The sequence below is a fragment of the Jaculus jaculus genome, chromosome 3 (assembly GCF_020740685.1).
Source record: "Jaculus jaculus isolate mJacJac1 chromosome 3, mJacJac1.mat.Y.cur, whole genome shotgun sequence".
NCBI classification, from domain to species: Eukaryota; Metazoa; Chordata; class Mammalia; order Rodentia; family Dipodidae; genus Jaculus; species Jaculus jaculus.
Genome location: NC_059104.1, coordinates 169762967 through 169779193, shown reverse-complemented (window position 1 = coordinate 169779193; position 16227 = coordinate 169762967). Strand labels below are relative to the sequence as shown.

At 41.3% G+C, this 16227-nt stretch overlaps 1 protein-coding gene and 1 pseudogene across 5 annotated transcripts in view; one reads left to right on the top strand and one right to left on the bottom strand.

Annotated features, from left to right (window-relative positions):
- The window catches only part of Fchsd2 (FCH and double SH3 domains 2), a 229597-nt gene that overhangs the window by 176579 nt on the left and 36791 nt on the right, over positions 1 to 16227 (bottom strand). For 4 of the 5 annotated variants that reach the window (XM_045145406.1, XM_045145409.1, XM_045145407.1 and 1 more), the window contains one exon: positions 228 to 273. In XM_045145406.1, coding sequence (XP_045001341.1) covers positions 228 to 273 — 46 coding nt within the window. Of the gene's footprint in view, positions 1 to 227; positions 274 to 16227 lie in introns of those variants that run through there. The other variant, XM_045145411.1, reaches the window with a different exon arrangement.
- LOC123459315 lies at positions 5310 to 6378 on the top strand (annotated as a pseudogene).

Sequence of the window (16227 nt, the reverse complement as noted above, 5' to 3'; positions counted from 1 at the left end):
TCCAGGTCAGCCCGGGTTAGAGTGAGACCCTATCTCAAGACAACAACAACAAAAAAAAGGAACACAAAGGGAGACAGTCAGAAATGAGGAGAGGAGAGGAGAGGTGAAGAGGGGAGGGGGGAGGAAAGTGTGAGGATTCTAAAGTTTCTCTCTGACAACTGTACATCTAAGCTTGGGCAAAGGTGGAAAGGTGTACCTAGAACAGGGACCTCCAACTCCATGCTTACCTGTGCATACTCTCTTTCAATAGCAGCCTTCTTCTGGCTGAATGTCCTAAAAACACAAATGAAAATTAATTACCAAAAATGTAACAGCAATTTCATGTAAATTTATCAACATGCTTGCAAATACTTCCTAGTAAGATGTGTGAGGAAAAGAGCACTGTTTTTCTTTTTTTCAGTTTAAGAATACAGAAAACTAAGCTGGGAGTGGTAGCACACACCTTTAATCCCAGCACTTGGGAGGCAGAGGTAGGAGGATCTCCGAGAGTTCAAGGCCACCCTGAAACTACACAGTAAATTCCAGTCAGTCTAATCAGTCTAAGCTAGAATAAGACCCTACCTCAAAAAACCAAAAAAAAAAAAAAAAAAAAAAAAAAGAAAGAAAGAAAAAGAAAACACGAAAGAAAGAAAAAATTACAGAAAATTACTACCAGCATGGTCTCTGGAGTTAAATGACTTACATTCAAAGCCTAGCTCTACCACTGACCTGTGCAATTTTATGCAGTCTCAGGGCTTTGTCTCAAGTACAACTTGGTAAGATGGGAAAACAGTACTCACTACACAGAGATACTATAAATTTTGCAAAGTGTTCAAAATAATGTCCACCAAAAAGTAGATCATGTATAAATATTAACTGCTGTTATAAGAATGGCTATCATATATGAGATGATAAAAATGTTTACTGAAGCAAAGGCCAGTAAGCTAGAAAAGATATAAAGGGAAGAGAAAGGGAGGGAGGGGGGTACTTAATAGGATGGTATTGTATATATGTAAGTAGAAGAATAGATTAATGGGGTGAAAAAGCCCAAGTGAGGTCAGAGGAAGAGACTGAGTAAAGGAAAGGTGGAGGGAGTGCTAATCAAAATCTAAGAGGATACAGCCGGGCATGGTGGCGCACGCCTTTAATCCTAGCACTCGGGAGGCAGAGGTAGGTGGATCGCCATGAGTTCAAGGCCACCCTGAGACTACAGAGCGAGTTCCAGGTCAGCCTGGGCTAGAGTGAGACCCTACCTCAAAAAAAAAAAAAAAAAAAAATCTAAGAGGACACAAATAAATCATATGGAAACCTACTCTTTTGGATAATGGAACACTCAGGAGTCATAGATTGTTGCTAGAAAATTTTCAGTGCCAGGAATGGGATACCTTCTAGTGATTTATTGGCCAAAGAGGTCTCTGATGGCCGCAAAACATTACAGGCCATTGCCAAGACCCTTGGTTTCCCACCAGGAATAGATAGCAAGACCCTATTGCTAAAGACTCCAAATACTTGGGCTACAAGGCCAGTAAAAAATCCTACTGGAACTGAGCTAAAAAACCTACTCCATGTAGACCAGCTGACAGAAAGCTGGAAGAAGCCATTCTACATGCAGTTCAATGGAAAAGAAATCACCAGTGAAGATACTCAACAGTGGACATTGCAAGCCTTATATTTGGCCAGCCAGGCCAAATGAGCCAATGGGTGCAATAGTGGCACATCTGTCATGGTGGAAACCAACTGCCCTCTAATTGGACTGGAGGCCCGCTCCATGGGAGGGAATATATCCCTGATACTGAAAACCTACCACAGGGGGTAGTCATGAGCCCTAGGGGTATAACATCTGCTGCTATCTGGATAAATGCATATACTATGCTTATCAAACTGCCCAGTAAGCACTTCTCTTAATAGTCAAACCCTTATATTAATGCTACTCTCACTTTTGGTAGAGAACCTTGTCTTTTCAGATGGCAGTGACCTTGGGATGACTCAGAAAGCATCATGATGCTGGAAAGAAGTGACAAGAGTGTTCAGCACTGCAATATCTCTATCATATCTTCCAAGGCTCAGGGTCCACTGTGGAAGAGGTGGCAGAAAGAATGTAAGAGCCAAAGGAAGGGTAGGACTCCTTACAATGTGCTCCCCCCAGACACAAAATGGCCTGGATATTCATGACCTCACAGTGCCTGACACTACCTACACAAGACCATCATAAGAGAAGGAAAAGATCTTGATATCAAAATAAAAGATACTGATTGAGAGGGGGAGGGGATATGATGGAGTAGGGAGTTTCAAAGGGGGAAGTGGGAGTATTACCATGAGATATTGTCTGTAAACATGGAAGTTGTTAATAAAAAATAAAATAAAATAAAGTAAAAAAAAATGTTTACTGAGCCAGGCATGGTGGTGCACGCCTTTATCTCAGAACTCAGGAGACTGAGGTAGGGGATAACTACAATGAGTTCAAGGCCATCCTGAGACTACATAGTGAATTCCAGGTCAGCTTAGACTAGAGCACGACTCTACCTCCAAACAACAACAAAATGACTGCTGAGCACCAGGCATGGCAGCACATGCTTTTCATCTTAGCACTCAGGAGGCAAAGCTAGGAGAAGCACCTTGAGACTGCATAGTGAATTCCAGGCCAGGCAAAACTACAGTGAGACCCTACCTCGAAAAACCATAAGAAAAAAAGTTTACTGAGCTTACCAACCAATATAGAATGAACGACAGAAACAAAAGGCAAAAAGTAGCTATCCCTCTGTAAGAAAAATATCAAATCATTTCCCTTATCCTAGTTTTTCACAAAGTACAAGACCACTGAGAGATATGGTGTGATGGGAAAATACTTCCTCCACATGCACGACTTCAGATTCTGTGATCCTCAACCACTAACACTTATAGCTGGGCAGTGGTGTAAGCCTGTAGTTCCAATTTCTCAGCATCTTGAGATAGGAGGATCAATTGAACCCATAAATTTAAGATCAGCCTGGGCCACCTAACAAGACACCCACCCCCCAGGTGTCTTAAATGAGAGTCAGTGGAGCCAGAGCATGGTTGCACACACCTTTTATCCCAACACTTGGAAGGCTGAGGTAGGAGGATCACTGTGAGTTCAAGGCCAGCCTGGGCTAGAGTGAGACTACATTAAAAAAAGGGGGGGAGAGAATCAGTGGAACAGATGGAGGCAGAGATAGGAATTTTTTAAGAGTTCAAGGCCTGGCTCAACTACATAGCAATTTCAGGGTCAGCCTGGGCTACATGAGTCCCTGTCTCAAATAACATAACAACAAAAATAATAAGCCGGGCATGGGGGCGCACACCTTTAATCCCAGCACTTGGGAGGTGGAGGTAGGAGGATCGCTGTGAGTTTGAGGCCACCCTGAGACTCCACAGTGAATTCCAGGTCAGCCTGGGCTAGAGTGAAACTCTTCCTTGAAAAAACAAATAACAACAATAATAAATAAATAAATAAGCCAGGTGTGGTGGCCTATGCCTGAAATCCCATCACTTGGCAAGGAGAAGCCAGAGGATCAGGAGAATTCAAGATCAACTCTGACTACATATTGAGTTTGAAGCCAGGCTAGGCTATAAGAGAAGGAAGAAGGGACCACAAGAGAAGGAAAAAGGAAGGTAGAGAGGGAGAGAGGAAATGCATTTGATAAAATTCAATGTATTTAAATGATAAAATACACAACAAGCAACAGCCAAACCTGGTGACATACGCCTGTAATCCCAGCACTTGAAAGGCTGAGGCAGAAGATTGTTTCTGATGCTAGCCTAAACTATAATAGTGAAATTTTGTCTCAAAAGAACAAAAAATGGGGACTAGAGCTGGAGAAATGGCTTAGTGGTTAAAGCTCTTGCCTGCAAAGTCTAAGGACCAGGTTCAATTCCCCAGTACCCACTTAAGTCAAATGCACAAGGTGGCGGCATGTGTCTGGAGTTCATTTGCAGTGGCTAGAGGCCCTAGCACACCCATTCTCATTCATTCTCTCTCTCTCAAATAAATAAATAAAACAAAAAAAATTTTTTTAATGGGAATTAGGGCTGGAGAGATGGTTTAGCTGTTAAGATGCCTGTCTGCAAAGCCTAAGGACCCATGTTCAATCTCTCTCCAAATCACATGGAAGCTAGCTGCACAAAAGGTGAGGCAAACCAAGGTTGCACATGCCAACTAGGTGGTATAAACATCTGGAGTTCAACTGCAGTGGCTCAGGCCCTGGCACCCCAAATCTCTCTCTAAAATAATTAATTAATTAAAAATGGGAAATAGAGAGGTGAATCAGCAGTTTAAAAGTGTTTCCTTGCAAAACCTGCCAGTTTGGGTCCAATCCCATAGCCAACCACATAAAGCTGGACTCAAAAAGGAATGCATGCATGAGTCTGGTTGTTTACAGCAGCAAGAAGTGGCACCCTGCCTTGCCTTGCCCTGCCCTTCCCACCCCACACAACACATATTCATGCGCAAATTAATTTTTTTTTTTCAAGATAGGGTCTCATTCTAGTCCAGGCTGACCTGGAATTCACTATGTAGTCTCAGGTTGGCCTCAAACTCATAGTGATCCCCCTACCTCTGCCTCCCAAGTGCTGGGATTAAAGATATGCACCACCATGCCTGACTCAAATTAATTAATTTTTAAAAGCAAAAATGTTTAAACATTTTTTAAAAAATAACTTATAAACTATAAACAGAAGGGTACTGCCTCAACATAAAAGCCATGAAGGGCCAGAGAGACGGCTTAGCTGTTAAGGCACATACCTGCAAAGCCAAAGGACCCAGATTCAAAAGACCCACATAAGCCAGATGCACAAGGTGGCGCATGCCTCTGGAGTTCGTTTACAGCAGCTGGAGAGCCTGGCATGCCCATTTTCTCTCTGTCTGTGCCTCTCTCTCAAATAAATAAATAAAAAAAAAAAAATTTAAGCCAGGAAGGGGATGGGCATAGTGGCCCATGCCTTTAATGCCAACACTTGGGAGGCAAAGGTAGGAGGATTGCTGTGAGTTCTAGGCCACCCTGAAACATAGTGAATTCCAGGTCAGCCTTGGCTAGAATGAGACCCTACCTTGAAAAACAAAAACAATAAAAATAAGCACCGCCTACGCCCGCCAGAGTATAGTCAGCCTCATTGTAGGGTACAGGCAGAAGGGCGAGGGAGTCACCAGAGAGCAGAGTCATCCTCCCGCTGTGTCCCGCTCACGCGTGGGGTGGCAACTCCCTGCAAGACTGCGCTGGTGTGGGGGGAGAGGGCAGAGTTGGTGCCACCAGCCCGCACCCAGTACCTTTGGCACTGCCACCAAGGCATGTGCCAGATGGGGCTATTTACAAAAGATGGTGGATCATTTAGCAAACAGTGAAGCAAATATATAGTTGACAATTGTTTTGAAGCAGCTGGTCCACCCTTAACTAAACCTGGATGGATGCTAGTTGGAGGAGTATTGACTAAGTTGTACAGACAGAGGCAGAAGGCAAGGCAGTTTCTCTTAGTTCATGACATTCTTGTATACGGCAACATTATCATCCAGAAGAAAAAGTACAACCAACAACATATCCCCTTAGAGAAAGTCACCACTGATTCCATCAAAGGTGAAAGAGAATTAAGGAATGGGTGGCTTATCAAGACACCAACTAAATTGTTTGCAGTATATGCTGCCTCCGCCACCGAGAAGTCAGAGTGGGTGAATCAAAATAAATGTGTTGCTGATTTACTCTCCAAAAGTGGGAAGACACCCAGTGTGGTGGTTTGATTCAGGTGTCCCCCATAAACGTAGGTGTTCCGAATGCTAGGTTCCCAGCTGATGGAGATTTAGAAATTAACGCCTCCTGCAGGGAGTGTATTGTTGGGGGTGGGCTTATGGGTGCTACAGCCAGTTTCCCCACGCCAGTGTTTGGCTTGCTCTCCTGTCCCTGCTGTCCACCATATGTTGGCCAGGGGTTGATGTCCCCCCTCTGTTCGTGCCATCATTTTCCCTGCCCTCATGGAGCTTCCCCCTCAAGCCTGTAAGCCAAAATAAACATCTTTTTCCCAGAAGCTGCTCTTGGTTGGGTGATTTCTACCAGCAATGCAAACCTGACTGCAACACCCAGTAATGAACATGCTGCTGAGTTCCTGACTCAAAGCCACTGTATGTACCCACTGTCAGAAAGCAAAATTTACACCTTTCAATCATCATCACCATTGCTAAAAATGTGGTTCTGTGGTTTGTGGGCCCTGCTCTGAAAAGAGATTTCTTCTCAGCCAGTCTTCTCAGCCTGTGTGGATTTGTGACTTCTGCTATGACCTGCTTTCCACCCGAGACATGGCCACATACCAGCCCACTAGATCAGACTCTTACAATCATTGAAATCTCCTTTAAACAATGTATCTGATGATGATGATGATGATGACAGCAGCAATTAAGAACATGTTTTGAAATATTTAAATGGGCTGAATATCTGAGAAATCAGCTATGAGGGAAATGTCAAATTCTTTGCTCTCTCCGTTACTCTCTAACCGTGTATTTGCCTGAGAAACTTTGAACCTATGTGCCCCTATCTTGGATAGAAAGTAGGCCCCTGCCTTCTGCTCCTTCCTGTGCTCCAACAGGGATACACTGTTGCATATATATGGGATAAAGTCTTGGATTCTTATTTAATTCTAGATTATTTTCTTGCAAATTGGGGAAGACATGTTTACTTAACAGATCTTGTACATTTTTCCCTGTTACACAGAAAAAATATAAGCACAGAATAGGAACAAGAGTATAATGTAATTAGTTAATAATAATATTAACATACTTCTAGCATTCTGTGTAATGGTTAAGAAACCAGTGACAATATGTTTTGGAAATACCAAGTGGTGCCTTATTGTAACAACACTGTTATATGAAACAAGCCCAGACCATCTCACTTTTTGGTTCATTTAAAGACACAGGTGTTCTTGGTGATGATAAAATGAATTTTTATGAATGAGTGTAACTAAAAGAACTAAATTTAGAAGTCAATTCATTCTGTATGAATATATACTTTTTCTAAAACAGTTCTGATTATATTTTTACATCTTACAGGCACCAGATCACAATGGCCCATATATGTTTAAATTAACAGGTTGCCATTTTGAAGAGTTTGGTTTCAGGGGAACTTCTGATTTAGGAACCACACCAAGGTAGCCTAGGGGACAAAAAGAAAAAAAAAAAAACAACAGCAAAATACACTCCTCTACTAAGAAGTGAGGTGTATAATAAATTAGCAACCACAGCAGAGAAGCAGGAGAGATCCAGAGCGTCTAGAGATCACAGAAGCAGGCAGAAGTGGCTCCAGCAGCAGCAGTACCAAGTCCATATGGCCGCAGCCGCCAGGCTGGGCCTGAGCCACATGAAAAGCCAGGAGAAGAGGCTTTCCACTCACACCAGCCTCCTTGCAAACTCAAGAAACATGGAAGGGAGGACAGCAGGGACCAGTGGAGTGGCTCATGTGGAAGAGGATGGCAAGGACCAATGGGAGAACTTCAGCCACCATCCACAGCCTCCCCTCCCCCACCAGGAGCACAAGCACCAGAGACCTGGGGAAGGGAGCTTGCCTACATAGCACCTGGCAGAGGCCATCAGAGCAGTGACCCACCGACCCAGCCAGCCTGCCTGGGCCCACACCCAGCAGAGGCGATCAGAGCAATGACCCACTGAACCAACCAGCCTACCTGAGCCCACAGCCCAGCAAAGAGGGACCTGAGCAGGAGCACAGCATAACTGAAACCAAAACCATCCCAAAAAGTAACTGGGATTATACCAGGTCAGTACCCGCCAAATAATCCTGGTATAAAGGCTTGCAACGGAAGTACTAATTGCACCTTCCATGTCAAGGTAAATTATATGTTAAATCTGATGGATCAGATTTGACATTCTTAAATAAGCAATATTTTGGGCTTGTCATTTGTTGCTTCCCGATTTATAGTGTCTTTGTCTCCTATTCTGTTGTTCATTGGGGAAGGGTCTCACTCTGAAACAAGCTTACCTTGAAACCCTCTATAGGCCAGAAATCTCAGTGTCCTGGTTGACAAGATTCAGGGTGTGGGGCAACACATATCTTTAGGGACTGTGACTTTGTTAGAAGATCTGTTCGTCATAATACCTACTCTTGTATACTCTGTGTTGTTTACATTGAATGTGTATATTGGTTAGTTAAATTTTAGAATTTGCCTGTATTTTGTTCTACCCATCCTACTAGAATACTCTCACAGCAGGCAAACCCAATGTCTAGGGTCACTTTTGTGGTTACTCTAAGAGTCTTTTGTTTGTTTGTTTGTTTTTCAAGGTAGGGTCTCACTCTGGTCCAGGCTGACCTGGAATTAACTATGTAGTCTCAGCATGGCCTTGACCTCATGGTGATCCTCATACCTGTGCCTCCCGAGTGCTGGGATTAAAGGCGTGCACCACCACACCCAGCTGTTCTAAGAGTCTTAAGAGCCACACCTAGCACCTTAAGTTCCTACCCTGAAACTATGTAACATCCGATTTATTGATGCACTAACAATACTGCGGATAATTAGAAAACCCAAGCATTAATCTAAGATGCAAAAATCTCTACATTATAATACAAGAAACACAAAAAAATCATGACAATATAAATCCAGCAAAAGTATAACTCTTATCAGAAATGACCTCAAGAGAGACTGCTTTAGAGGAAATAGCTGAGAAAGATTTCAAAAGAATGATTATAATTATGTTCAAAGAAATCAAAGAGGAAATCAAAGGAATCAAAGAAGACACAGTAAACCAATTTAATGAGATACAGAGGTCAATACAAGATATGAATAAAAAAAATAGAAATAATAAATAAAACCAGTCAGAAATACAAGCAATGTAAAACACAGTCAGGAGCCAGGTGTGGTGGCACACACCTTTAATCCCAGCACTAAGGAGGCAGGAGTTAGAGGATCACCATGAGTTTGAGGCCACCCTGAGAATACAGAGTGAATTCTAGGTCAGCCTGGGCTATCGTGAGACCCTACCTCGAAAAACCAAAAAGTCAATCAGTCAAACAAAAAACTATAGAAAATCTCACCAGTAGAATGGATGAAGGAGAGGACAGATAACTAAACTAGAAGATGAGGTGGCAGATATAATACAGGCCAACAAAGAGAAAGACAAACTAGTCGGGCGTGGTGGCGCACGCCTTTAATCCCAGCACTCAGGAGGCAGAGGTAGGAGGATTGCTGTGAGTTCGAGGCCACCCTGAGACTACATAGTGAATTCCAGGTCAGCCTGAGCCAGAGTGAGGCCCTACGTCAAAAAACTAAAAAAAAAAAAAAAAAAAAAAAAAAGAGAGAGAGAGAGAGAGAGAGAGAGAAAGACAAAATAATAGAAAGGTATGTCTGGGAATTACAAGATATTCAGGACACTATGAAAAGATCAAGCATAAGAATTCTGGGCATAGCAGAAGGAGAAGAATTTTACTCTAAAGGCATAGTAGGCATTTTTAACAAAATCATAGAAGAAAACTTCCCCCAAATTGGGAAAGAGATGCTGATGTAGATACAGGACAAGCCCATCAGGATCATAGCAGATTACTCAACACAAACTTTAAAAGCCAGAAAGGCTCGGAATGATATATTCCAAGTTCTGAAAGATAACTGTCAACCAAGGTTACTTTTTCCTACAAAGCTATCTATTCAAATAGATGGAGAAATGAGGACATTTCACAACAAAAGCAGGCTAAAGGAATATTTGAAGACAAAACTAGCTCTACAGAAAGTACTTGAAAGGACTGAAGAGAAAAAAAAAGCACACATATAAGGAACTGGGAAAAAACAAACCATACTCAAATGCTAGTTAATACAAGAGAACAAAGGTAAAACCGGAAGAACTACAAAACAAGAAAAATGGCAAAAATAAATGTACCTTTCAATAATAACTCTTAATATCAATGGCCTCAATGACCCAACCAAAAGACATAGGTTTGCAGACTGGGTTAAAAAGCAGATCCTTCGGCCGGGCGTGGTGGCGCATGCCTTTAATCCCAGCACTTGGGAGGCAGAGGTAGGAGGATCACCGAGAGTTCGAGGCCACCCTGAGACTACACAGTGAATTCCAGGTCAGCCTGAGCCAGATGAGACCCTACCTCGAAAAAAAAAAGAAAAAAAAAAAAAAAAAAAAAGCAGATCCTTCAATTTGTTGCCTCTAAGAAACTCACCTTTCTACAAATGATGGACACATTCTTAGGGTGAAAGGTTGGAAAACAGTGTTTCAAACAAATGGGCCTAGAAAACAAGCAGGGATTGCTATCCTACTATCTGACAGGGTAGACTTCAGACCAACATTAGTTAGGAAAGATAAGGAAAGTCACTTTATATTGATTAAAGGCACACTCCAACAGGAGGACATTATAATCCTAAACATATATGCACCTAACATGAGGACTCCTGACTTCATCAAACAAACACTATTAGAACTAAGGTCAGATAACACCAAACACAGTTGTAGTAGGTGACTTCAATATCCCACTCTCATCCATTGACAGGTCATCCTGGCAAAAAATAAACAGACAGGCATCTGGATTAAATGAGGTCATAGAAGAAATGGACCTAACAGATATTTCATCCATATGCTGCAGAAAACACATTCTTTTCAGCAGCACAAGGAATATTCTCTAAAATAGACCATATATTAGGACATAAAGCAAATCTTAACAAATACAGGAAAACTGAGATAATTCCTTGTATTCTATCCGACCACAATGGAATCATACTACAAATCAATAGAAAGAGAAGTTATAGAGCATATAAAAAATCATGGAAACTAAACAATACACAACTAAATGATGAATGGGTCAATAAAGAAATCAAGAAGGAAGTCAAAAAATTCATAGAGTCAAATGATAATGACAACACAATAATGAGAACACAACATACCAAAACCTTTGGGACACAATGAAGGCAGTCCTAAGAGGGATATTTATAGCTTTAAGTGCCTATATTAAGAAATTAGAAAGGTCACAAGTAAATGAACTAATGCTTCACTTTAAAGCCTTGGAAAGAGAAGAACAAGGCTTTAAACTGAAAATCAGTACACGGGAAGAAATAATAAAGATTAGAGCAGAAGTTAATGAAATAGAAACCAAAAAAAAAAAAAAATCCAAAGAATCAATGAAACAAAGAGCTGGTTCTTTGAAAGGATAAACAAAATTGATAAACCCTTAGCAAATCTGACCAAAAGAAAGAGAGAAGAGACACAAATTAATAAAATTAGAGATGAAAAAGACAGCATCACAACAGATGCCAGAGAAATTCAAAAAATCATAGGGACATACAATAAAAACATATACTCTACTAAGTATGAAAATCTGAAAAAAATGGATGATTTCCTTGATTTATATGACCTACCTAAATTAAATCAAGATGAGATTAATCACTTAAATAGACCTATAACAAGTATGGAGACCCAAGCAGTTATCAAAAATCTCCCAACTAAAAAAAGTCCAGGCCTAGATGGATTCACCGCAGAATTTTACCAGACCTTCAGGGAAGAACTAACACCATTGCTTCTTAAGCTTTTCCATAAAATAGAAAAAGAAGGAATCCTACCAAACTCCTTCTACGAAGCCAGCCATCACCCTGATACCAAAACCAGGCAAAGATAGAACAAAAAAAGAAAATTACAGACCAATCTCCCTCATTAACATAGATGCAAAAATTCTCAACAAAATACTGGCAAACAGAATACAAGAATATATCAGAAAGATCATTTGCCCCGACCAAGTAGGCTTTACCCCAGAGTTGCAGGGATGATTCAACATATGCAAACTGGTAACTGTAATACATTATATAAATGGATTGAAGGACAAAAATCACATGAGCTCATTAGATGCAGGGAACGCATGTGACAAAATTCAATGTCTCTTCATGATAAAAGTCCTACAGAGACTGGGAACAGAAAGAACTTATCTCAACATAATAAAAACATAAATGCTATTTATGACAAGCCTACAGCCAACATAATACTAAATGGAGAAAAACTTGAAGATTTTCCACGAAAATCAGAAACAAGACAAGGGTGTGCACTGTCCACACTTTATTTAATATAGTACTGGAAGTCTTAGCCATAGCAATAATGTGACAAACATAAAAGGGATACAAGCCAGGCATGGTGGCACTTGCCTTTAATCCCAATACTCAGGAGGCAAAGGTAGGAGGATCATCATGAGTTTGAGGCCACCCTGAGATTACATAGTTGTCAGTCTAAGCCAGAGTGAGACCCTACCTTGAAAGCCAAAAAAAAAAAAAGGATACAAATTGGAAAGGAAGAGATCAAGTTATCATTATTTGCAGATGATATGATTCTATATAAATATAGGACCCTAAAGACTCTAGCAGCAAACTATTAGAGCTGATAAACACCTACAGCCATGTAGCAGGATAGAAAATGAACACACAGAAATCAGTAGCCTTCCTATATGCTAACAACAAACACACACAGGATGAAATCAGAGAATCACTCCCATTCTCAATTGCATCAAAATAAATAAATAAATAAAGTACCTCTGAATAAACCTAACCAAGGAAGTAAAGGAGCTCTGCAATGAAAACTTTAAAATACTCAAGTGAGAAATTGCAGAAGACACTAGGAAATGGAAAGACATCTCTTTTTCTTGGATTGGAAGAATCAATATTGTGAAAATGTCAATCTTACCAGAAGCAATCTACTCAATTAATGCAATCCCCATCAAAATTCCAATGGCATTCTTCATGGAATAGAAAAAACATCCAAAATTTCATTTGGAAGCACAAAAAACTTCAAATATCTAAAACAATCTTAAGCAACAAACAAAAAGAAGGCTGGTAGGATCACCATACCGGATTTTTAACCTATGTTACAGAGCCATAGTAACAAAAACAGTATGGTAACTGGCACAAAAACAGACATGTAGACCAATGGAACAGAACAGAGGATCCAGATGTCTGGATAGCTATAGCCACCTGATCTTCAACAAAAATGCCAAAAATACTCATTGGAGAAAAGACAGCTTCTTCAGCAAATGGTGCTGAGAAAACTGGATGTGTATCTGTAGAAGGATGAAAATAGATTATCTCTCTCCATGCATAAGAATTAAGTCCAAATGGAATAAAGGCCTTAATATCATACCTGAAACTCTGAAACTGCTAGAGGAAAAAGTAGGGGAAACCCTTCAACATATTCATCTTGGCAAATATAATTCAGATACACAAAGTAAATGGTACCAGTAGACATGTTCAAGGCAGGTTGTCACAAACTTTATTGTAATTTAATTTACTACTCTATTGTATTTGACTTTATTTATTTGAAAGCAAGGGAGACAGAGAGGAGAGAAAGAGAGACAGAGAGAGAGAGGGAGAGAATGGGAATGCCAGCGCTTCCAGCCACTGCAAATGAATTCCAGACACATGCATCACCTTGTGCATGTGGCTTTATATGGGTGCTAGGAATGGAACCTGGGTCCTTCAGCTTTGCTGGCAAGCATCTTAACCACTAAGCCATCTCAACAACCCCTTATTTTATTTTATTTTTTGAAGTAGGATCTTACTGTAGCTCAGGCTGACCTGGAATTCACTATGTAGTCAAAGGGTGGCCTTGAACTCATGGTGATCCTCCTGCCTCTGCCTCTGCCTCTTGAGTGATGGGTTAAAGGCATGTGCCACCATGCCCACCTACCTTATTTTATTTTTTGAGATGGAGTCTTGCTGTTGCCAAGGTTGGTCCTGCATTCCTAAGCTCAAATGACCCCACCACCCCTACCTTAGTCTCAGCTGGGACTTCAAGCTTGCACCGCCACACACAGCCTCAAACTTCCAATTTGTTTAAAAAAAAAAAAAAAGCCAGGCATGGTGACGCATGCCTGAGACCCTACCTCAAAAAACAAAAACAGGGCTGGAGAGATGGCTTAGTGGTTAAGCGCTTGCCTGTGAAGCCTAAGGACCCCGGTTCGAGGCTCGGTTCCCCAGGTCCCTCGTTAGCCAGATGCACAAGGGGGTACACGCGTCTGGAGTTCGTTTGCAGAGGCTGGAAGCCCTGGCGCGCCCATTCTCTCTCTTCCCCTCTATCTGTCTTTCTCTCTGTGTCTGTCGCTCTCAAATAAATAAAAAATAAAATTAAAAAATATATATATTAAAAAACAAAAACAAACAAAACGCACACACACACTACTTAGTAGAGTATAATCAAACTAGTTGTGCCTGTATAAAGATGAATAAAACATAATAAACATTGCTTTCAAAGGATTCACTAGCATATGGGATACATAATGTTATACTCATAGAAGGAAAAGTAGGAAATGATCTTATTTCTTATCAACTAGGTACTCGAGGAAATTAATTTTCCTCACTGTGCTTCAGTTCCCTATCAATAAAATGGAGAGGATCTAAGATGGCAGAGAACATGCAGACATGGTCTTCTAGAATCTCCAGGAATAAACTGGGGAAATCTGAATAATGGCTACTAGAAAAGGTGGGTGATACCTGGGTATCTCTAGTTCTAATAGCAAAGTAAAATGGTAAAGTTTACAAAACAGCAAAATCCAGCATCCATCCTTGGTGTGAGGAGCTGCCCACTCCCAGTAAGGGGGAGCCCCAACAGTAGACAGCGAGAGCCACAATTTGAGATGAAGAGGCACTGTACTTTAATAATGAAGATTGTGGGCTAGAGAGATGGCTTAGTGGTTAAGCGCTTGCCTGTGAAGCCTAAGGACCCAAGTTCGAGGCTCAGTTCCCTAGGACCCACGTAAGCCAAGATGCACAATGTAGCGCATGCATCTGGAGTTCATTTGAAGTGGCTGGAGGCCCTAACGCGTCCATTCTCTCTCTCTCTCTCTGTGTGTGTGTAGCTTTCAAATAAATACAATTTTAAAAAAGATTTAAAAAAATAATAATAATAATGAAGATTGTAAAGAACAGAAAAAGAGCGGGTTACAGACACAGGGGGTGCTATAGCACATGCAGAGGGAAAAGCACAGGAACCCTCTTTTGGGCACTCCACTGAAGCACAGAGGTGACATGATATTTTTAAAATACTCCTGCTGAGACAGAAGCTTGGTGAATGCCTCCCTGCCCCACCTCACCCCCTCCCAAGATGCTGAGAGAACCAAACTTTTGGGTATCACAGGACTAAGCAATAAAACCTGGCCAGGAGAGTAACACTAGACTGCAGCGAAGAAACCTTCATGATAACCTAGAAATATTCAACAAAGGGGAAACCTAGCCAGAGGTGGAGTCTACAGAGGAAAACAAAGCACATCTCCCATGCCCTGGTCTGTATTGTTCACCCATTCTCTACTTTTTCTCTATCCACGTAATATTGAACATTAGTCTTACTCTGCTTTTTAAATAAATCACCTCGGAATAAATCTAACCAAGGGAAAAAAAAGAGACCTCTATAATTAAAACTTTTTAAACTGGACTGGAGAGATAGCTTAGTGGTTAAGTGCTTGCCTGGGAAGCCTAAGGACCGTGGTTCGAGGCTCGATTTCCCAGGACCCATGTTAGCCAGATGCACAAAAGGGGGTGCACGTGTTGGACTTTGTTTGCAGTGGCTGGAGGCCCTGGCACGTCCATTCTCTCTCTCTCTCTGTCTTTCTGTGTCACTTTCAAATAAATAAAAATAATTTTTTTAAAACTTATTAAAAATAAAAAATAACCTTTAAAACATTAAAAAAAAAAACAAATTTAAGAAAACCAGCCATGCATATGGGGTAGAAAAACTAATACCACAAAAATGGCTATTCTATCATAAGCAATCTATAGATTCAATGCAATCCTCATCAAAATTCTAGTGACAAGTCAGGCATGGCGGCTCATGCCTATAATCCCAGCACTCCAAAGGCTAAGAAGTAGGAGGATCACAGTGAGCTTGAGGCCAGCCTGGACTAGGGACCCTGCCTCAATCTTTTTTAAAGAGCACTAGGGAAATGGCTCAGAAGTTAAAGGTGCTTGTTTGCATAGCCTGGCAGCCTGGGTTCGATTCCCAAGAACCCACATAAAGCAGACGCACAAAGTGGCGCATGTGTCTGGAGTCCATGTGCAGTGGCACTAGGCCCTGGCGTGCCTGTTCTCACTCTCTCTCCTTACAAACAGACACACACACACACACACACATACATATGAGGGCTGGGGAGATGGCTCAGCATTCAAGGTACTTGCTTACAAAGCCTGCCAACCCATGTTCACTTCCCCAGTACCCACAAAAAGTCAGATGCACAAAATAACATATGTATCTAGAGTTTGTATAAATTGGCAAGAGGCCCTGGC